The 22447-nt window shown below is 41.1% G+C and overlaps 1 protein-coding gene across 3 annotated transcripts; it reads right to left on the bottom strand.

Annotated features, from left to right (window-relative positions):
- Nucleotides 1-362: 362 nt before the first annotated feature.
- On the bottom strand, nucleotides 363-21668 carry LOC136427414 (OTU domain-containing protein 7B-like). Of its 3 annotated transcripts, none has more exons than XM_066416248.1 (9): nucleotides 21477-21668; nucleotides 13597-13784; nucleotides 9487-9678; nucleotides 8849-9082; nucleotides 8248-8346; nucleotides 6482-6609; nucleotides 5697-5815; nucleotides 4927-5228; nucleotides 363-4636 (listed from the first exon to the last, which is right to left on the bottom strand). In XM_066416248.1, exons 2-9 carry the CDS (start codon nucleotides 13667-13669, stop codon nucleotides 3009-3011), a joined length of 2775 nt encoding a protein of 924 aa, XP_066272345.1. In that variant the 5' UTR covers nucleotides 13670-13784; nucleotides 21477-21668; the 3' UTR covers nucleotides 363-3008. The 3 variants fall into 3 exon arrangements, with proteins under 3 accessions (XP_066272345.1, XP_066272346.1, XP_066272347.1); XM_066416249.1 differs by lacking the exon at nucleotides 21477-21668 and adding an exon at nucleotides 18075-18235; XM_066416250.1 differs by lacking the exon at nucleotides 21477-21668 and adding an exon at nucleotides 15087-15257.
- Between the last annotated feature and the right edge of the window lie 779 nt (nucleotides 21669-22447).

Below are 22447 nucleotides of genomic sequence, written 5' to 3'. Positions count from 1 at the left end.
TCACAGCGCCACGACGCGGAAGTGATTAATACTGCACATGTTTTTTATCTTCCTACTGTATACAGAACTTTATTGACTTCCAATTTTAAGTTGCTGAGCTCTAGGTTCTAAAGCTAATGTGATGCAACAATTGGCCTGTCACAGTATGAGACATTCCCTCTCAAAAGTTTACTTCTACATGTGACGTTAACCTTAACATTACTATTCAAGTTAAATTCAGCCTGAACAAAATGGGGTGTGTTTGCTACCTTAGTATTAACGTTAATACTGTTCATGGGACAGCTTGCTATACGTACTTCCTTAACACTGCCTGAATGGCATGTAACTCTTACTGATAACGTTAGGAAATGACAAGAAACATCTTACTACATATCGTCTTTATTGGTGATAGTACTGAACCAGTACAAAACTGTTTCTGTTGTGTTTGGGTACCAAGTTGTAACTTCTGGAAACGCTTACAAACCAAAGGCTGATGTCATCGAATGATTGGATATCACATCAGTTGTCTACATTTATCTAATGCATCAAAGTGAATGATGAAAGTCATCAACATCTCCTCGTCCATTGCACCTACTTTTCACTTTTCACAGTTTTGAATCAAGCATTGTTCAATGCATAAAAATAGTGGCAATATATTTTAATAGTGGCCACATAGAGAACATGTCAGGCCATATGCATGTAACCGATTTTAATAACTGTACACAAGCATCAATCTAAATTAAATTTGCAGCTGTTCATACAATGTTGCTTCAACAGAAAAAAATATACAAAGTCAAACAAAGATGTATTCAAGTGGAGGTGGGGTATACAAAAGTTCATCTAGCTATATATCTATGTGCTAGGATTCCTACCCTCTTTGTAACCGATGGAGTTTGAAACCTTGATACAGCAATGTGCTGTCTAAATCCAATTTCTGACAGATGCATTGGCAGTTTCGTGTATCGAGGAGGGAGATTTGTTACATGTAAATTGTATAATATGAACATATGTTCCAGAAAATGAGTAAAAAAATGTTAACCACTTCCAGAAAATGACCCAAGCAGATTTATCTTATCGACAGTTCCTAAAATGTTCCTAAAATTGTGTCCATGAATCTTGTACAGCCTCAGTCAGTACATTTCTCCGCTAGTATAATATGCATAGACATTACTTCTTAGGTCTCTGCCTTCATGTTGCTCTTAAGTCTGATTTCTAGTTGTGATGTCAGAGAAGAATGTAAATCAATTTTTGCGGTCCTCATAACTATCCGACGTCATGAAGCCGTTTCAAGGAATGATTGTCATATCTATCAGATCTCCAAAACATGCACTCACAAACACGTCTAGATCATTCTGTAACAACTACAGAACTGCTAAGAGATCTGACTGCTATATGATTAATTTTCGTTTCATAAGCTATCTGACAAAAAGGCAGTACAGCTTTTTTCCTCCAAATAAATTCATGCCAAAACACCTTTGTTTTACTTATGCATTCATTCTGAGCTTGCAAAATACGCACGTGTCTAAAAGATACTAGCTAGCCCTCTTCTGTGTTGCCTACATGGCTAGGTTTGTAGCATCCAATAACCTACTCTTACAATAAAAGTGTTGGTCACTTTTGATCTCTTCACATTGCATTGGTACAGCGATAGACAAAGAATAAAAAAACAAACAAGTTAGACACATTATCTACTTGGCAAGTTGTTGGGATTCCAAGCTACTCATGCCACCTGAGGAACATATGTACTATCCTAGTACAAGTCAGGCTAAACTTGTTCTTAAAACATGCACAGCACTTACATACATGTAATGATATAATGCACATTATTGTATGAAGCACCAGTAAATGATGAATTCAAAAGGATCACAATTGGACATAACATTATGATGAAATGACAGTTGTTTTGTTATCAATTCCATGGCTTTTGCAAAGAAAATGCTTGATTTTTTTTGGATTTTGATTGAACAGAAGTGTCCTTCATGAACCACAATTGAATTACCTATTGTCATTTAAGAAAGGATATCTGATATGCTAGATAGTCTGTCATATCTAACAATGTTACTTTACAGAAGTATGCTATATCATAAGTAATATCTGCCCAAGTGGTTTTACAGTAACTAAACTGTACAACTGCACTGATAGTGACACTATATAATTTTATAGTATTGGCGGGAGAGCTCCAAGCAGTCGAAAATAAATTGTATACCTTTAACTTCAACCATCTCAGTCTTCTCACTCGTATCTTGCACAAAGCAATATTCAAATTGTTTGCAGTACATTCTTCTTTTAGGTAACAAAATAAATTGGCCTAGTAGTAATAATTCTTTCATAATTATATCATCCATTATTTATTGCATACATACAGAATACAATCATCTATTGCTCTTGCACCCTCTATATTTCAATCTAAGGAAATGTTCTCTCTCTCTATATTCATCTCCTTATAAACATGCAGTTTGTAAGTCTCGCCGTAAACAGGTTTGCTTTAGGATATGCTTCATCAGACAAAAAAAGCTATGTACATTAGATACCCATGTCCCCTCATTGCACACAGAAGTCTTGGGTTAAACTGTACAATGTTATATACTGTTGACAACATACATCACTCCTACATTTGTAACCAGACAACTTGCACGTCAACAAATATTACATCACACAACACACCTTCATAGAATATGGTACAATGCTCTCAGCACACAGTGCGTCTTGGTCTAGACTTGCACTTCTTCCTAAAATGAGACACTCGAAAGCTGCAGAGAAGTTCCTCTCCTTTATTGACAGCTACTCTAGACCAATCAGGTGTCCTTGATTCAATATGCAACCGCAACAACTTCCTTCGAAATCGTCCAATGAAATCAATCAATTAAGGCATTTCACCTAACAATACTCAGTCCTCTTCATTCCAAGTAAGACAGTTCCATGGTTCCTTGACAATTGAGGATGCACAGGTGGGGCATTTTCCCCAGGTCCTCCAACTTGCTCCTTGATTGGCTGTCTTGACATGATTGACATGTTAATTCTCCAGCTGCTCACTTATGCGGACTATAGACATTTGTAACTTTCCGACCTCTGTCTTTGTAACATGTGCTACAGTAGAAATCCAGTTCCTCTAGTCCAACGTATCCGCACTTCATCCGACACGGGATCTTTTCTCTCTCCAGAGGCAGTCTCGTGGAACGTACGGGCGATCGCGTTTTCGTTCTTAACCAACTCCCCGCGACTTCGTCGTCGCTGTAGGAGTTCTCCGGGGACATGCGGTGATTTCTGTCGACCTGTGCGGTGAGGTGGTAGTCAGTCTGCTTCATTTTCCTGGGTAAGGTGTAGTAGTTGTGTTGACTGTTGTACGGGCCGTTGGGCGCACGGTACGGGGGAGGGGGGTGATAGTTGGGTAGGTGGGAGGGGCTGGAGTGGGAGGAGGGTGGGTCTGAACAGTTGGGATAGGTGGCGCTGCGATGCGGAACATCTTCCTGTGGGATGTACTTGGAGTTGACGGCGGAGGGGTAGCTTATCCGCTGCCCTCCCCCACCTCTCGTGAGGCTGGGGCTGGCACGAGCTGGGAGCTGGGGCGCTGGGATGGAGGGCGGAGACTTTCTATTGGGCACGATGCCGTCCTCCTGTATGGTGTACGTGCTCCTGTAGGACTGTGTGTTGTGTTTCCCCGGGGTGGGGAGGGTGGCATACCCGGCTGACACCACGTGCCCCTTGGCCCCGTTCACCTTCCATGATGCATAGTCGACAGCCATACTGTGTTTCTGCCTTTCGAAGCAGGACGTGCAAAGATAGTTTGTAGCAGCAGTACCGTATAGGGCGCACCCCTCGGTCATACATGGCATAGGCTTCATCATCAGCTCCTGTTCGTGTTTGATTTGTGCTGCCAGCTTCTTCTTCTCCTCCTCCTCCCGTCTCTTCTTCTCGCAGTGGTCGGCGAAACGCTCCTGCGCTAGGGAGAGGTAATTGTCTATCATTTCCTGCTGGTACTTGTGTCGCTTCTCTATGCTCATCTTGGCAGCTAGGATGTAGTCCTTTCCACGAACCAACGGTTGGTGCTCCTTGGCCGCTGCGTGAGTCGGAGTGCCGTTTACACTAACGGTCCCGTCCTTCTCGTCCACTGGTCCATTTTGCACTGAATGGGATTTTTCCGCCTTCAGGTCCCCCTTTCCATTTTTCGACTCCTTTCTCTCCAACCTCCCCCCATGCTTTTCCCCGCCCTTTCCGTTGTGTTTGCTATTGTACATCCCCAAGTTCTTCTTGAGTTTGTTGCCCATTGTTTTCCCAAAACTACCTATCCTCGTTGCTACAGAGCTCAGCTGTTTTGCAGCCTTGGTCTTGCCCCCCTTTCCGCTGTGATTTGAGTTGGTAGAGTCCGGTTCTGAACCCGAGTCAAAGGAACCACTGCTGGAACGTGCATCTTCTGACGTTTGGGAAGCACTTTCTACAGAGTTCAACACATCCGCTGGAATTGTCTTTCCTTTCAAGGGCACCTTCACAACATTAAGATACTGTTCAAGGAGTTTTAATTTCTGGTCCTCGTTCAACTTTAACTTTAGAACTTTTTCAGGTCCTTGTGGGTCCTTCTCCCATATCCAGGACAGCCCGGGGTCGGAGACAAAGTGAACAGGAAGTAACTTGTGGTTGTGGTCAGTGATGGGAACCACAGCTGCAAAACAAAAGGTCAACATCACAGTTCTGTACAACAGCAGCTATCAATATAATAAACTGATGACAACAATGCTGCAGCTATAAGATTTACTTCAGTTTCATAACAGTTTGCTAAACATACGAAATGTCAGATGGACGGGGAAAAGAGCTACCAGTATATCAGTTAAGACTTAAATATGACAAATTGTGAATCTTGCTCTTGTCATTTATGATGACCACTTATAGATAAGCCCCATGGGAGACTTAAGGGTGTCAGAATTAAGAGAGAATGAAGAAAGCACATCTTACTGATCAGTCTGTGCTGTTCATCCACTTCACTTTGTTCCATTGCAACAAGGGCTGAGAAATGGGCCTGGTCGTAGGTTAGGACCAGTGGCGACCGGTGGCACTCGTCCGGTTTACACTCTAGCGGCAGGTAGATGCCGCCGAAGGGGATGGGCGCCAGCGCTTCTCCGTTTGCGTCCCGTAAAACGGTGTCCGCAACAATGATGACAGGTCGTCTCAGCACCAGGGCCAGGACGAACACGTGGAAGCTCTCAAGGCTCTCGTAGCAGAGCCCCGCATCGTCTTCAGAGACAGTTTCTAAGTGTCTGGACGGTGGGAGAAGGAGGGAGGGTGTTAGAATATACAGGTTTACTACTAACAGTTTGCATTCTTTCTATTGACTTCGAGAGAAATTTAATAGTGGGAGTTTTCAAAGCTCTCATATCGTCTTCTGATACAGTTTCTAAGTGTCTGGACATTGGGAGAAAAAGGGAGGATGTTAGAATATACAAGTTTATTACAGCTTGCATCCTTTATTGACGTTGAGAGAAATTTAACAGTGGAAGTTTTCAAAGCTGTCGTATCGTCTTCTGATACAGTTTCTAAGTTTATTTATTCATTTATTGTCAAATGCTACAATACATTATGCCAACTCTCAAGGCAGCATAGCTGCTACAATCAATCAATCAATAGACAGTTTCTATCTGTCTTCCTCAGTCCCTTGAGTGGTTGCTGAGGACAGGTTTGATACAACCAGAACCACATGACAATGTAATGTAGATTTGAGTTCTTACGACGATCCTCCCCCACCCCCTCCCATGGACCCCGGGCGGTGTCGTGGTTCTGCCGAGGCCAGCTTCAGCAGATCCTGCCACTCCCTCTCCCACTCTTCCTCTGAGTACACCAGACCAGCCTGCAACAGACACAGGGGGTTAGTACTGTAAATGCATTTAAGTTCGCGTGGTTTTTATTTCGCACTAAGGGGAAAATTGAGTGTTCGCTGTGATTTTAAGTTTGCGGCAGTGCTTTAGTCACATACCGCTACAGTATTGGACCAAAATGTTCGCAATGGTTTTAAGTTCGCGGTGAAACAGTCACCACGAAAACCGCAAACATAAACCACCGCGAACACTTCTGCATAACACTAAATTGCAACTGGATAAAGAGTGTTTTGAATAGTCAGACATTTCAAATAACATCCGCTATCTTTCATCAGTGATTGAAGTCTTGAAAACAAAACTGGCAAGCTCCATGACATAATTACATACAATCAGGTAAAGACAGCAGATGCTATCTGGAACATCTGACCTTTTATAAAACTTACCTAGTTTCTTGAGTAATTTTCGTATCGAAAAACTGACAATTTCCGACTGCACTCAATATCCTCTTGTTCAAAATTTTATCCAGTTGCTTGAGTAATTATTTTTGGCATATCTTACTACCTGGATGTCTAACTTTCATCAATGTCCTCTTGTTCTGCTTTTGTCTATGGTACTAGACAAGAAATTGATTAGAAGTTACCTTTAGTTAACAAAAAGAGATCTTTTGTCTGCTAGAACAGGGAGACAAAATGTCTCACCTCTTTGTTTTCCTCTGTCTGGTGGAACCTCCAGCGCCTCTTCAGAGCCCCCCTCGCCCCGCTGGAGGACAGGGTGTTGTAGAGAGCCTTCCGCAGGGTCAGCAGGCGGTCATGGAAACCCCACATACCTGAGGGACAACAGCAAGGATTCAATGAAATGAAAGTGAGATGTGCCTAGTGCTGCGTACCTAAACGTAACATCAGGTACAGGTACAGGTACCGGTACAGAGGTTAAGATACAGGTCCGGACCTGCACTGGCACCTAAACAATTTGAAACATTAGATTATTAGTTACGCAGTTCCAAGGTGTCACTTTGGTCACGTTTGGTGGTGCATGAGGCCATGAGGTTAGGCGATCAGTCACAAAATAAGCATATGCACTTTGTTTAAATCTATTTTGGTACAGTACCGGTACTTCATGATCCGGTATTTTGGACCTGTACCTAATCCATTTTTACACAGTACTGGTACGTAGCGCTAGATGTGACCCACATCCCTGAAGTTGTTGTTGTTCACCTTGTGGTGTCTAGTTGCACATGGGTCAGCAAGTTTCCTTGCTGTTTCTGTATCAGGGTATATCTTTACAGGGAGGGGTTGATAGTCCTTCCCCTTTCATGTGCTCAAGGCACCTCCTTGAACATGGGACCCCCATTTCACATGAATACGTCCCCTCTGAAAGGCGGATGCAGCCCCAACCGAGATGAACTGTCCCAGTTTCAAAGGAACCAGGAGGTTAACTGTGAGGCTGCTACAAGTTAAGCTACAGGTGCATCCCTACATCCCTGAATTATCTCAGGGCTATTCGTGCAATGTGGATCTTGCCAATGCTCATGTTTTTTGCCAAGCACATCAGGATGGCCCTGCTCTATCATTCTCGATAAGTGTGTTGGGTTCTTTCACGTGCAAAGGCTTTACGCTATACTAATACTTTAGGCTCCCTCACATGAGGGCCTACTGGATTTACATCCTAATCCTAAAGTATGATGCGACACATGTAATAACTTGTCTGCCACAATTTTCTTGAGGAAATCCTGAGCAGTTATGCAACTTCAGCAATCTTCTTTGAAATTCATAGTTTTGGGTTACGTGCAAGAATCTTCAACCGACTCAACTGTTTCTCCTTTTATTTTTCTCTCTTTCTTGTGTGCACAGGGCACAATCTACAGTCACAGCTCAATCACTAAGTCTTGTAGGTCTAAAGAAGTAAGTCCATAAGAACAAGTCTTAAAAATATACTGGCAAGCTCCGTGACTTAGGTTATCTCCATCTTAATTGACTTGCCTATACATAGCCTACGCTGCAGCTTCTAGAATTAGTTCCTTCAATTATACATGTGGCCGGTAATGATCTATCGGAAAGACAGCGATCCTTCTTACATAATTTTAAAGACTTACCTGACCTGAATACTAAGGGAAAAACCTTGAAGGATAATGTGGATGGCAGTGTAGTACCTAGTGGCACATAGGCCAGTATGTTTCCTTGCTGTTTCTGTACCAGGGTATATTTTACAGGGAGGGGTTGCTGGCTCTTCCCATTTAAATGCACAAGGCACCTCCTCAAACATGAACACAACCCCCATTTTATGTCCCTTCCGAAAGACAGGTGTAGCCCCAACCGAGATGCCCTTCCGAGGATTGAACCGGGGTCTCCCAGTTAAAACTAGAACCAGGAGCTCAACTGTGAGGCTGCTACCAGTTGAGCTACAGGGACATCCCTCGTGGGTGAGGGTGAACTTAGAAAAGACACAATCATACAATCTGTCTTACCCAGGGAGGCAGCGTGCAGCAAACAGTTCCCGTCCCCCGATGTTTGTAGTGGTAGCAGTCTCTGACAGGCACACACTTCTGCCCACCAGTTCAACTGTCCTGTTCACAAACAACACAACAGAAGCAGTAATTGTAAATGATCATTTATCAACGTTATCTGTAAGAATTCAGTGAATTGCAATACATGGAATGCAAAAGTTCAATGGTCAGTTTCGGCACTGTCACATTTGTCGTAGGTTGTCGTACAATGCAACAGAATTCTCAAGCAGGCTGTGACAGAAGGAACTGCCGACAAGGATCTAACAGCCCGCTGGACACATGCACATCTATCTCAAGTAGTTTGCAATCGTACAACCATCATTAGACTGTGACCAGTCATGTGACCAGACCCTTTGTTAAACTTTCCCCTGCAGAAATAGTCTTTTGGCATCAAATTTGTTTTGCTTGTACAAATTCATAGAGAATGAAACTATTTCAGAATCTGTATTCTACAACTGTGAAATAAGAACTACTTTCAAGCAGAAATGATTTGTACATATGTAACAGATTTTGACACATTTGTTAAGATTCTGTTCCAGTCCTAATCACACAAGTCACACACCTGCTTGTTCCAAGGCCACCAGTGTGGAAGTCTCAATCAAGTCTCGTTCCAGGAATTCTCGGAAGTCGTCGGAGTAAACGGTAAGGTCTGGAAGCACAAACGTGTAGACAGGCGTCTCGATGAAGTAGTGCATCTTGTCCTCGGTGGTCGCCGACTCGTCCTTCTCCACCGCTGTACGAACCATGGAGACGAGAGACGCACTGGCGTGGGAGATACCACGGGATAATCTCTTATCTGGTGAAGGGAGAAGACACTGTGTTACAAATGTCCTGCTAGCTTTCTTCAAAATCAGAAACCTATGCATTCATCAACATAGCTATCATCCAAGAGTGTCATCCTAGTTAGGTTACCGTGGCTCCTAAACTCTCCCCTCACCAACAGTAACCTCGTGAGGGGACAGTATGGGAGCCCAGGTGAACTTACTAGGATGATACTAAGGCTATTACCATCTATGAAAATTCTGCATGATATCAGGCAGGAGATGAAAAAAAATACATCATGAACAAAAATTCCTGAATCATTGATAGAAAAAAAGTTCTTTCAATCAGTTTTAATAGTGCAAAAGTGTTCGCCATAGCAATACAGATTTGTCTTCTTGGTCTGGATAACCATAACCTTGCACAAACACACAAAATTACCTTTTAGATCTTCCTGCCTAACTAGAGGTGGTCTCTCCGGTCTCCTCTGCACTGCTCTGATTTCTGCTGCCATCGTACTGTCTATCGTTGTCCCATTGCTGGGCCTGGGGACTGGTGGGGGTCGGCTACTATCCGCTTCACGATACAAAACGTTGAAGTCGTTCAGGGCAGCGTTCAGGTCCCAGTTCTTACCTGCAAAAAAGCATGTCTGGTCTTATTCTGCTTTCCTATTTACTAATGCTTTTACTTTAATTTACTTTTAGCGTAGCGTGCGTAGTCCAGTGGTTAGCGATCTTGCCTCTGGAACTAGAAGCCCGGGGTTCGATCCCGGCTGTGTTGCTCACCCGACATGCACGCTACCGGAAAAGATCACAGTCCTTAGGACGGGACGTTAAGCCGTGGTCCACTGTTCATTCTGCTATTCGAAAAGAGCTAGGGGAATTTCCCCGGTACAATGAACCTGTAAATACTGTACATAGCATCTGTCTTCTTCTCTGTCACGACCAGTGGAAGATTAGCTCTTCAGTGAGCTAAAACTGGATCGAGATTACTTTCCTTTAATGCTAGCTGTGATATCAAAACACCTCTTCATAAACAAAGCACACAGGCTTCCAACAAGTAACATCAGTAACATGTAAACTAAAAAGTTTATTTTCCTCCAGCTACTATAAGGACATTATTTTTGCACAGAAATATGGCCTACCACGTGGTAAGAAGATACAAGAACTATTTGTACATTAAATTTCACAATGAAAGCAAATTAAAGCATGGCAGATTTGACCTTCAAGTTCAACCTGAGGTTCCTCCGTGAGAAACAGAGCCTGTCTGGTCAGACAATTGACAGTACCCATAGGTCCCTCGCTGTCTGATAAGTGAGGGGATTTGCTGCAAATTGGATCCCTAATGCCTCTGTCAGGTCCAAATCAACTCAGATCAGACCCCGAGCACGTTACAAGGGAAATACATCTATCACACTACTTCAGACTGCATTCACAATTTATAAGCTATCAGTCAACTGCCATGATTGTCTAGTCAGTAGTTTTCCTGAGAAGATTGATGACAGTATATATTTGAAGACTGTCCAATACCAGTAAAATGTGCCCGTCTTGAATTTCCCAGAGATACTGAGCATGCTTCCTGTCGGAAAATTGGTTTCAATTTCAAAGCCTAGCCTCTGGTAGAGGACTAGAGGTAGCCATAAATTATGCAGAAAGTTCAGACCCATGCATGGGAAGGCATCAGACCCTGTCAGAACCCCATTATCCTGCTTGAAACCTGCCCATTTCTGCATCAGAAGTGCATGCAAGGCCTCAGCAGGCTTTAGTTCTAATACTGTAAATGCAGAAATGTTGTATGCTTGCGGTTTTCCCGGCGACCTTTTTTTACCGCGAACTTAAAGCCACCGCAAACATTTTTGTCCAATACTGTAGCAGTATGTGATTTTAGCGCTGCCGCGAACTGAAAACCACCGCAAACACTCCAGTTTCGTCTTAGCACAAAATAAAAACCACATGTACTTAAATGCATTTACAGCACTTATATAGTAGTGTTCCATTGATTGAGGAACAGGACAGATGTTACGGTTGATTATGGAACAAATACCCTACATTTTAATTCATATCTCTACATCTTTCTGTCAGGACATGGAAAACCCCCAGAGAGACATACTTTTTTTCCAGACAAGGGGTTTTAGATATTCTGCATAACTCGATATATATCTTCGAGCTGTATTACATATCTACTGTGCAAACATCAAGGGCACAGAATAGCTGTAATTCTTCAGAAAGCTAATCACTGTTGCCATTTAGTGCCTCGAGTGATTTCAATACATCATAATCACCAGGCTGTATATGGTACTGTAAATGCATAAGGTTTGCAGTGATTTAATTTCGCTGTAAGGAGAAAATACAGTGTTTGCAGTCCCGTTTTTTAGTTGGCGACTGGGTTAGCTGGGCAGAAGACAGAAAAAGCATTTTCGCAGTGGTTCTAAGTTTGCGGTGAAAACTGGTTACCGCAATAAACGTAAACATCAAACCACTGCCAACTTAACTGCATTTACAGTAGTCATCTCACACTGCTCAGAAGGCTGACTGGCTTCATAACGTTGAGGAATAGGCTGGGACTCAAACCCCTGACCTTCTGACACACAAATGCAAGGTCGCTACCGCATTATTACATTTCACCTCACCTCACTAACACTGTATCTCTCAATATCAGTCTTGCCTCAGTCTGAGTTCTCAGATAAAAGCGCACCTTATCATGGCTTTTCTCCGCTACTTACCGACCAAATGGACCAGGATGAGCCAGATAATGTGAAGTTGTCATCAGTCATTGTATTGCCACTAATGCTTGCGGTGTTCTTGTACTATCACTTACAGCATTATCCCATCATTTTCATCAATCATACAGAACCATAGGTTTTTTGTGTCCACCTGACTTTTGAGAATTCTGAGCATGCCTCCTATCCGAACACTATGTTATGTTATGTTATGTTATGTAGCGTGCGTGGTCCAGTGGTTAGCAATCTTGCCTTTGGAACTGGAAGCCCCGGGTTTGATCCCGGCTGTGTCGCTCACCCAACATGCACGCTACCGGAAAGGGTCGCAGTCTTTAGGACGGGACGTTAAGCCGTGGTCCACTGTCCATTGTGCTTGTCAAAAAGAGCTACTAGTAGGGGAATTTCCCCGGTACAATGAACCTGTAAATACTGTTACAGTACATAGCGCCTGTCTTCTCTGTCATGACCAGTGGAAGATTAGCTCATCTGTTCATTGAGTTCATTTGAGCTAAACCGGTTCAAGATCACTTTCCTTTTTTTTCATGTTCGTCCACACGGGGCAAGACACAGCCCAGACAATCTTACTATTGGCTATCTCATCGTTTATTCTCCACAGTGACCAAGGAGGTAGATAAATGGACTAAGTGCGCTCCATCCCGCTTAACTCGTACCGAGAGGATGACCACAAATCAATCGGCAGTCATGCTTCTGTGCAACCATTACACGTCTTTGAAGTGTTCTGACAGATTGTCCAATCTTAGAGGAGAGGGAAGATGAAGAGATATGTCAACCGTAATCTAATCAGTCTCCTTACATCCACTTTCATACCAACATTAGGCATCTGTACCTTTCCATCCTGGGCTGCGTCTTTCCATTATTTGGAACAGATTACATTTAAGGCCGTTGAGGTAAACCCTACAGGGATGTTGTTATATATAGCGAAGCCAAGCCAAGAGATTTCCTAGGTGAGTATTTCATGCTATATATATCTGAAAGAATTTTTCAGAATGGAAGAAACATGTGCAAATCTTCATCAAACTAACATTACCTATCTTTTCATGACTTATTACACTGATGATTTGGATGAGAAGGGTCACCTTATTCTAATCTAATGTTTGAATGCAATAGTAGCCAAGAGGCAACTTTACTGTATCTGACTTTCTCTGAGGACAAGTATAAATGGAGGACCATAAATTTTCTACTGATGATAAAAATATCAAAGGCCTGTGGATCGGGTGCACATAAGGACACAGAACTGCAACCCAAAATATCCTCTATGTAATGATCTGTAATTACTAAATACCACTTCAGTCTCTAACTATTATCATTTGCTTCTTCATCAAAATTATGGTTCAAGGTTCTGAACTGTGACAGATAGCCAAAGTCATCCCGGATATATGTGGATTGCTATTACTACTTTGATGAGTTTTCATATTCGAATGAAAGTTCGTTTGTGATGGTAATTAGCATTATAAAGATGTTATGTGCTATTTCCATACACATTTAGTAAAGGGCTAACCAATTAACTTTCTGTCAGTCCTCTGACCCTTCTTAATTGTGTACAGAAATAGCTTACAAAATATTACGATTAGATGTTTTTTTTACACAATGAATTCTCTATTGCTTATACTCTACAAGTTCAATTTCATTTTCGTTTTATAAAGTTAGGTTTGTAGAAAGACACTAAGGCCATACCAATTTGATTAGTTGTTATTAGTTTGACTTGAAAATTATCATGAAACATGAGAACTTGAGGACCAAGTTCATGCCTCGGTCCACTCAGTTTTAAGGAATGAATAGAGTCATATTGAATTCCAGGAAAAAGCACCAACCTTCCAGTAAGTCCCTGGCCAGCCCAGGGTCCGCCCCGGTATACTGCACAAACTCGGACAGCGCAGCGTCCATGGCGGCCGTGGTACAACCCTTGTCACGTCTTCAACACAGCATTGTTACGGTTTATCTTAGTGTTGTCCCTCTGGAGGACGTACTGCACTTCATGCCCGTCAAACTTGTGGGAGATCTGTAGAAAACAGGTAGCGTAAAATAGACATTGTTAAAGACATCATTGGTGCACTACATCTAGAAAAGAATCTTGGAAATAGTCATGGGGTCAATAGATTACAGACCACCGGCAGTAGGAATCTACAGTCTGATTCCTATTTGCATTATCTAGCTTAAGAATTCTGCTACTGTACTAGACAAAATGTATTTGTCTCAAATATTACAGAAATGTTCAGATGGATATTGTATAGAATAGTAATCACTTCCATAGTTTTTACAAAGCCAATGTACGCTTTGGTCAAGAGATTTCAATATGAAAAATAAAGAATAGCACACACCAAAATGACATCTATAATATTCATAAGCCCTCTGTCAACCACCAAACTATTTTTTCCCCTGCTGTTCACTATCTGCCCTCCCTTGGATTCATGACATTCTACACAATGGTCTTTTGTGATTACCCCACAAAAATCAATACCAAATCAATCAATTAAAAACAGTGCAGTACAGCATTTACAGTATTACACATGTACATGATCTCTATGGGACATCACCCTGGATTTGCAGCGGTAGGAATGGCGGAAAGGCAAGATACACATCTGCAGACTCTAGGCATATTTCCAATCAGTACAACCCCTTACCCTCATCTTGTACCACCTTTATTTCCCACCGGGATTATGTTTCCCAGAAATGATAGAATTTCCTTGAGTTTGGAATAGCCAGCTACAGGAGGGGGCTACTTAAAATTATCAAACCTTTGCTAGAACCTGGAACAAGACTGAATCTGCCGATGCCATAGATACTACTCAAAAATATTGGGTTTACTCCAATTCCATATTCAAATACCTACATGTATATTCTCATTCAAGTACCGTCAACAGAATCCAAATTACTTTTCCCCATTCTATGATGACTAATATAATACTAATGAACAAATTCACACAGCTTTGTGCATTGATGAAACAATATTATATAATTCAATGGTAATGTAGCATCCGACTGATTCTTATGGATAATCTGTATAGAAAATAACAGATTTCTTTGACATCCCAACAAAATCCTTTTGCTGACTTTCAGCTTACCTCCCTAAGTCATTAACCTAAGGCACTGTTACTTTTTAAAGCAACACTGTATATCATCTTGACCAAGCAGCTCTAAGTCATTATAGACGCTATATTTAGATCTACATGTATGTTTTAGTTCCTTCTGCGTGGGCTATCTGCGACACAGAGAAACCTTTCACTACCACATCATAAGGTGCTTGGAGGCAGGATCAGAGTTAAGCCACTGCATGTTTCTAGAAAAAGCACCAATGATATACCTTGTATCCTGGAATACAGAAGAGTACAGGAAACTGGGATGTTTGGGTTGTGATGAAGGGATGGTTGGGAGGCAATGTCACATGCTGGTCACCTCTGTCTCTGTGTTCAGAACAAACACAGGACAGCCAAACATGGCACATCAAATATTCCCTGCCCAGACCTGACAAGTACACGTTAGGACCAGTCATCACTGTGTGTGGGAGGGAAGGGAAGGGAGGACAGCCTGGAAACCAGCCTTTTTAACTTTACTCCGCTTTCTCGGTCAGCTACGGAAACGACAGAGAGCAGAGTAAAGTCAGAAAGGCTGGCACCCAGGCTAAAGGAGGAAGGGCTCCAAGCAGATATCAGGAGGAATAACAATCTTCCTTATGCCTCGTAGAGGCATACCACATGCAGAAAGAGAACAGTATATAAGATACAACAGTTCTCTCAGTTGTCATGATACAAAGTTTCATGGGAAATAGGCTTCACCACCTTTAGTCTACAGAATCTATGTAAATATATGAGTTTTGCTTTTTCTGACTGAACACCTTTTCAAGAATCAAGAAAAAAAGGCATTGGTTTTCAAAATAAAATCATTATAAAAACTTCAAAACGATGTGACATCACACTGATGTAATAAAATGCAGCAAATGGATATTCAGCAAATGGTTCATCCTTGTATCAGCCTCATCTCCTTTACATGTACATGCTTGTACCACGATGTACAGCAAGAATCCAATTTCCTTTACATTTACGACCTTCTGTATTGGATCTACCTGACGACTGGACGCACACTCAACTAGCCATACCTTTATCGGGTCCATTACGCCCAAACCAGCTGGTAAGGACGATGCTAGAGGATGATAGATTTATGACAAAGGAAACCCGGCCATGAATCCCCATGTAGAATTGATTTTTGTGGGCCTATTTTCAGAGGTTCTATCGAGTTGTGAGCCAAGGACATCTTTTGTTCAGTTGGAGAATGAGCAGCATCTAACATTTCTTTGATGTTGTAGAATTAGAAACTTTCATTGACCCACAGTTGGCAAAAATTGATGAAATCATAACATTGGCCAAGAATATGAAGACCTTATACCATTTTTGTTTGAAAATTTTATAACTTGTATTCAACACATACTAGTAATACATAATTCATATATACAGGAAGAACTGTGAGTTTTGCAATTTTCCTTTCTGGCTATTGTGAGCATACAATTGTGACTCAGAACAAGAAACAATTAACGTTAAAACTGGCATTATACTGCCTCTGTGAGTCTAGACACGCCAGCACTGATGGAGAAAATCCCTGCTCCCCTTTGAAAAGATACGATTTATAACCTGTCTCCACCACAGGTCCTGATTGGTGGACTAATCTCCAATATTGACCAGATAAAAGAGATTCTGGTGGTCTGTGGCAGACATATAGGTTCTTCAAAGGCGGCTAATTAAAGATAAGAAGGGCTTCTGGCCATGGTGTACCATCTGATCGAAGACTTACCTCCAACTATGTGCATGAGGCAGACACTGCCGTTGTGATGACCAACTACAGGTTACGAGTTAAGGTTCTGCTTCCTATTTCAAAAACATCTGAATATCATTCTGGTGCTGTTATTCATTTTTCTACGTACAAGGCTTTAACTTACTTACTTATCCTCTTTGTCCATGGAGAGACATATCAGGCGATATAATTGTGATTTATTGTTTAAAGATCATCCTTATTGAGTGTTTTCAGGAAACTGATGGCATATTGTTGGTCTTGAGCTAGAAAATTGTGGTAAAAATAATCTACCAGTTTTAGAATCACCCTTTTTTTAAAGCCCCAGAGATGGAAATCAAATTAGATAAGTCAATTATCTAATCTACTGTACCAAGAAGTATAATCAATCACTCTGTCTTAGATGAAGTTCCTTTTGTAGCAATTAACATTCCTTAACTAAGATATATGTCTATGTCTAACTGGAGCACATAAGACATACTGGTTTCATGATGAAATTATGTACATTAATTTGAATGGGAGAGGAAGTAAGGCTTTACAATGTGCTTGACAATGAATAGTAAGAACATGGATTACTCAATTGGCCTACAGTATCAATGGGTGGTTTATCCTGTGAATACCCTCCTTCAGTCCTTGTAAAGGTGGCTTCCATCCCAAACCAAGAGTTAACAACTTGGAAAGAATAGGCTATATGTTTACAAACTCTGAGCAGACTTGCAGGTCTTTTCAATTGTGTTCAAATGTAACGTGTTCATGCTGATATTTCTGCAAAATACATAGAGTAAGCTCAAACAAATATAACATGAAGAATTGGTACAAATTACATTTTAAATCAAAATGAAGAACTTCAAGATTAGATCAAAGAACCCAAATCTCAGTGAAATATCAAATGGAGTTTGACAAATAATTTTTTTTTTTTTCAATTTGCCAAATTCCTACAGTTTGAATCTTTGATCTCTACCTAATTTCCAATTTTCTAGTTCCAGGACTCCAAACACTACCAACACTCCAAAGTTCATATCCATCAAAAGTATCTTGAATCATAGGTACGAACACAAAGACTCAACCAAAAACAGTACCCATGTCAGAGATGTGTGAACCTCCTTCACGGAGTTAGAAAGAACGGTTACTATTGTGTGACCTTTCTGCTTTTGGGAAAAACCCAAAACTGACCATGCACTGTTCTTCACAGCATTCTTAAAATACCACAAACGTCAGCTGTCAATTTGTTCTACATGACAGCATTGTAACACAGCCCAAGGCTCCAGCCACATCAGTTGGTAACAAAAACAATTGAATCAGAGCATGTTACTGATACATGGCCATTTTTTCTACACCCATCCTAATATACCAGTGGTTTTATCTATGACATCATTACACCAAGGAGGTTATATAACCTCCTTGATTACACTATGGCAGTTTGCTTTCTAAATATGACCTCATAGTCATACAAGTATTATCTCATACAAGGACAATGTTGACTGCTATATTGCAAGACATGTCCACCCACCTTCTGGTAAGTTCTACTGCAAAACTTGGCTTTCCCAGACACAATGGCATGTAAAAGTACGCAAGGGGACAGATGTTGGCTTCCCTCCTGGTGTGACTCATGTCACAAAGGGTCAATGACCTCAACAGCCAAGACTGTGACACCAGTGACCTCGGACAATAACATGATGTCATACTCAGAGCTGTGTTGGGATGGTTACACCTACAGTATGGATCAGCCATGTGTGAAAATATACGTAGCATCGTCTAAGAAATTAGGCCAACCAAAGTTTTGGTGCCAGAGGTGAAAATAAATATGAGTTATTCAAATGTTGGCTTTTGTGGTGACTTTTTAAGTCCATCCTATGTACACCTGTAATGCATATCACAGACAAGAAGAGAGAAGCCTGTAGAAATTCTAGGTCACCTGCCAATCTGTGGCATGCAACTGTCATGATAGAATTTCATTATTACAGTACACATTTTTAATACTAGGTCAGTAACCCTGCATAACACTACCAAAATGCCTGAAAAGCCTGCAGAAATTCTAGATCAGCAATATCAATATTAATATACAAAGCCCATGTAAAATAAACCTTGTGAGCTTCATGATAGAATTCACAACAAATTTTTACTAGTAGGTGAAGAGCCTGCATTTTGTCTAATAAGTTATTCTTTTGATATTCTTCGATAACGTAAGTATTTCAAATTGTGAAGGGTATAGGTTTGAAAAATTCTATTTCTCCAATTTTTTGCAAACCACGAATGCCCAGGAATCACCACAGAACAATCATCCAATATTTATACAATGGTATCACAGGAAAAACTGTTTCCACGGCTGTCTACCTTCCGCGTCTAGACAATACCTTGGGCCACGTTTCCACCTCTTGATGAATGTCGGAGGCGATAAACATCTGTACTGCCAAGTCCTCCAGGCACGCCACCAACACATTTGTAGCACCCACATAAGGACATGCCGCTGACTGATGGTTCCGAGCTGTAATCCTGCCATGCACTACACACTGTAACAGCTCGCAAGGGGCATTCCCTCATCCGTCTCCCCATCTAATGTAGGTTAAGGGGTGTACCAGAAAACCAGCCTGGGGGCCCACCGCAAGTCTTGTAAGATAGGTTCTTTCAAGGAAAATTAGAAGGTGTTTTCATCACGTCCAAAGACGCTTGAGTTGGGAAACAGATTTAAGGGAAAGGGCAGTCTACAACAGACCAAAACTAATGAATTTGGCACAATTCATTCAACATCTGGTGAGCTTCTTTCTACAGCTGCAGACTGTACAGTAAACAGGGTTCGATCTCCACAGGATCAAGGGAACTGTTGCTGCTTGATGCTGCTACAATCGGTGCCGTCACTATGGTATCATAAAAAGAGTACCTTTTACAATCAACACAAAAAGAACTACTAGTACTCTAGTTGAAACCTGTTGGTCTCTTTATCTTTACATTCATGTGTCATCGCCCTTTGAAAGTTTAAAGAACGTTATCATGAAAGAATGATAGAAAACAACTGGTTGTCCCTCAATCTACCATCTAATTTGTAGCCCTATCACAGTATCTTAAAACCTCTACAAGAAGGCGGTTGACTTATTTGATCAGAAATCCTTCATTCAACCTATTTTCTAAAAATTAAGAAAACAAATTAGATATTCCTTGGTATAGGTGCACTGTGACCTAAAAAATATTAATGACCTTAGCCTTTCGCAACCGGGTCTTTAAGTCAACATTACCTCGATCCATATGATATATTATTGATGAGAAGGGAATTGAAGACTGTTGCACTGCAATGCTATATTCAACCAAGGACAGACAAGCAAGACATACCATTATTGGCATTGCTTAATTGCTATGGAGGCCTTGTTATGGGCAATCATGTTTTCCTTTCACATTTCTGCTACATGTAAATATTCAATGATCAAATTGTATTATTGGTCACGTTACAGTAACGTTATATGTGTAACAGTTACTCGTATCAAAAGCTGTGACCTGGTGACTTCCATTTCTTCTCAAAAATGGAACATCAAAACATAACAGTAACAGAACAGTACACGACTGTAAACATTATCAACAGTGGTGAACAAATTCCCAATTAAAGTTCAGGATGTTAGCTTTTTCTGCAATTGAATTATTTAAGCATGAGTAAACAAATTACTACGTTTACTTTAGACTTGTTGACAATGAAAATGATAACATTTTATTTTTTTTACGTCATCACAAACACATTTATATCATAGCAGTCAAATATCTGAGGGGTATATCTAAATCTAGAATCAGATGATAAGGAAAATTCAAAATGCAGTTTCCGATCAACAATAATGTCCAAATAAATAAATGCATGTCTAGAGTGACCTATTTTTTGATACTGAAGTGAAATCACATTTCACTGTACAATTACAAACACGTACAACATACATATATTGCTATTTTTCTATCAAACAGTACATGTGATTGAAAATGACTGATGATCTGATAAATATCATGTGTGGGAACAACCGATAAGCATGACAAGATATGCTAATTAAGCGACCACACCCCTTTCCTTTGCATCATCATTGTTTCGCCTTGTTATGACTCAAACAGTCCATTCTATAGTACAATGAGCGAGGTTAGTCAAGATCAGGTGTTTCACTACAAGGTATTGTTGAATGAGGAATTTTGCCTTCAGCGTTTGATATAAATAGTAAAGCCAATGTATTGCCACAGGTTATACATTACACATAACGTTACATTCCGGTATGTCAACATGTGTTTACTGCCATTATGGGGATGGGGAGGGGGAGACGTACCATTGCAGTAATTTAAATTCCTGTAATGACATGACCTTGAGGTCTATGAAAAAGAAACCTATCGAAGATTGCCTGTTTTCAAGAAATCATAATGTGATCTAAAATGTTTATTGACAAATTATTTTATGCTGGAATATGGAAGGTGGTCTGTATAATTTCACGTAACGTTACGTAGTACGATATAGGACCATCGGGACCATACAGGTATCAACTATAAGATACAATTCAAGGAAATTTGCGGCGCTAAATTGTGTGAAATTGAGATTTCGATACGAAACGATTTAAGATCATTGTGTGTGCCACAAACCAACTCATCTGTCAGCGTTTGACATCAAGATACTTGCGGCATCCAGGTCACCTATCTGTGCTAAATCTCACCGCCCACGACTTGTTCCGCCCTCCTCACCATTTCTATACAAGTCGTCACTTACGGAACAATATATCTAGGTATTTTCCACACAAAAAGTGAATAAAACTGACTTTTTCTCGACGGCGAAGAGATTCTTCAACTTGATGACAACGCCGGCTTTTGACTGTGATCTTCCCCCGAATCTGACTGACCATTTGGAAGGGGAGGTTGACCGACACGCAAGTCACCTTCCTATAAACTACTGTTGTTCACTTACCTTCGACCTGACAACCTGGTAAATGTAATGGAGCGATCATGTAGAGTGTCTTGCGTCGCCTGACAGTCGCTGTGCCAGTTGAAGGCCTGGGTACGGAAGAATTTTGCGATTTCTCGGCGAGTGCCAGTTTTCCCGTGAGATGTCAATGTAGCGAAAAACATCGCCCTGCCATTGCGCATGTACCCGGGATGACGTCATCGTTATTCCCAGCATCCCTTGCTAACAGCCACAGGGGGGGACCCCGAGGTCATCTTCAAGCAGATGTATGGTTTTGGCTTATTCAGTGTGATCCTTTGTACATGGTACGCCGCGTTGCTAGTGAAAACTTAAAGGTGTCTCCCCTGCAAGCTTATAGTAAAAAAAAAGCACAGGGCAAGGAAAAAGACTCACAAAAACGAACTAGAGCTAAATCTACATCTAATTCTAGCCAATTCTAGCCATATGGCCGAACAAGCATTCGAAAGAAAATAAAGGCATGCGCATCTGATTGATTGATTGATTGATTGATTTGATTGATCTGTTCGGAGATAACACCGGGGCTCTTTACAACAAGCGAATCACGTAAAAAAGAAAATGTTTATTAAATGATAAAATGTTTATCATATGTGTCCCTTTTCTTGTACTTTATTCGGTTACCTAATGCATTTAGCTCATGCTGGGCATGAATATGCAATGAAGTTCATTGTCATTATCATTGTCATTAAAAAAAAGACTTACAAAAATTAACTAGAGCTAAATCTATTCCCTCGGGATCCTTAACAACAAGTGAATCACGTAAAACGAAAATGTTTATTACCGTCTCAAAAGGGTTATGTTATCGGTCCGTTGACACGTTAACTCTAACGTGCTTGGGTGGATTGTCTTGATATTTGGTATCTGGGTAAACGGTTAGGCTTTTATGGATCCTTGAGATAAGCCCGTTAAGCCCCCTAGCGGCTTTATATAGTACTGCAACGGAACTTTCGGGTTTG

The sequence above is a fragment of the Branchiostoma lanceolatum genome, chromosome 2, assembly GCF_035083965.1.
Source record: "Branchiostoma lanceolatum isolate klBraLanc5 chromosome 2, klBraLanc5.hap2, whole genome shotgun sequence".
NCBI lineage: Eukaryota > Metazoa > Chordata > Leptocardii > Amphioxiformes > Branchiostomatidae > Branchiostoma > Branchiostoma lanceolatum.
The sequence above is the reverse complement of the archived record's forward strand: the minus strand, read 5'-3'. Positions and strand labels throughout refer to the sequence as shown.

What these genes read in the sequence shown, in the direction of transcription:
- LOC136427414 (XM_066416248.1), bottom strand. Translation starts at nt 13,669, where the DNA reads ATGGACGCTGCGCTGTCCGAGTTTGTGCAGTATACCGGGGCGGACCCT. An exon ending in GGCCAGGGACTTACTGGAAG is followed by an intron (nt 9,679 to 13,596) that starts GTTGGTGCTTTT and finishes GCTTTTTTGCAG; the next exon opens with GTAAGAACTGGGACCTGAAC. An exon ending in TAGGCAGGAAGATCTAAAAG is followed by an intron (nt 9,083 to 9,486) that starts GTAATTTTGTGT and finishes TCCCTTCACCAG; the next exon opens with ATAAGAGATTATCCCGTGGT.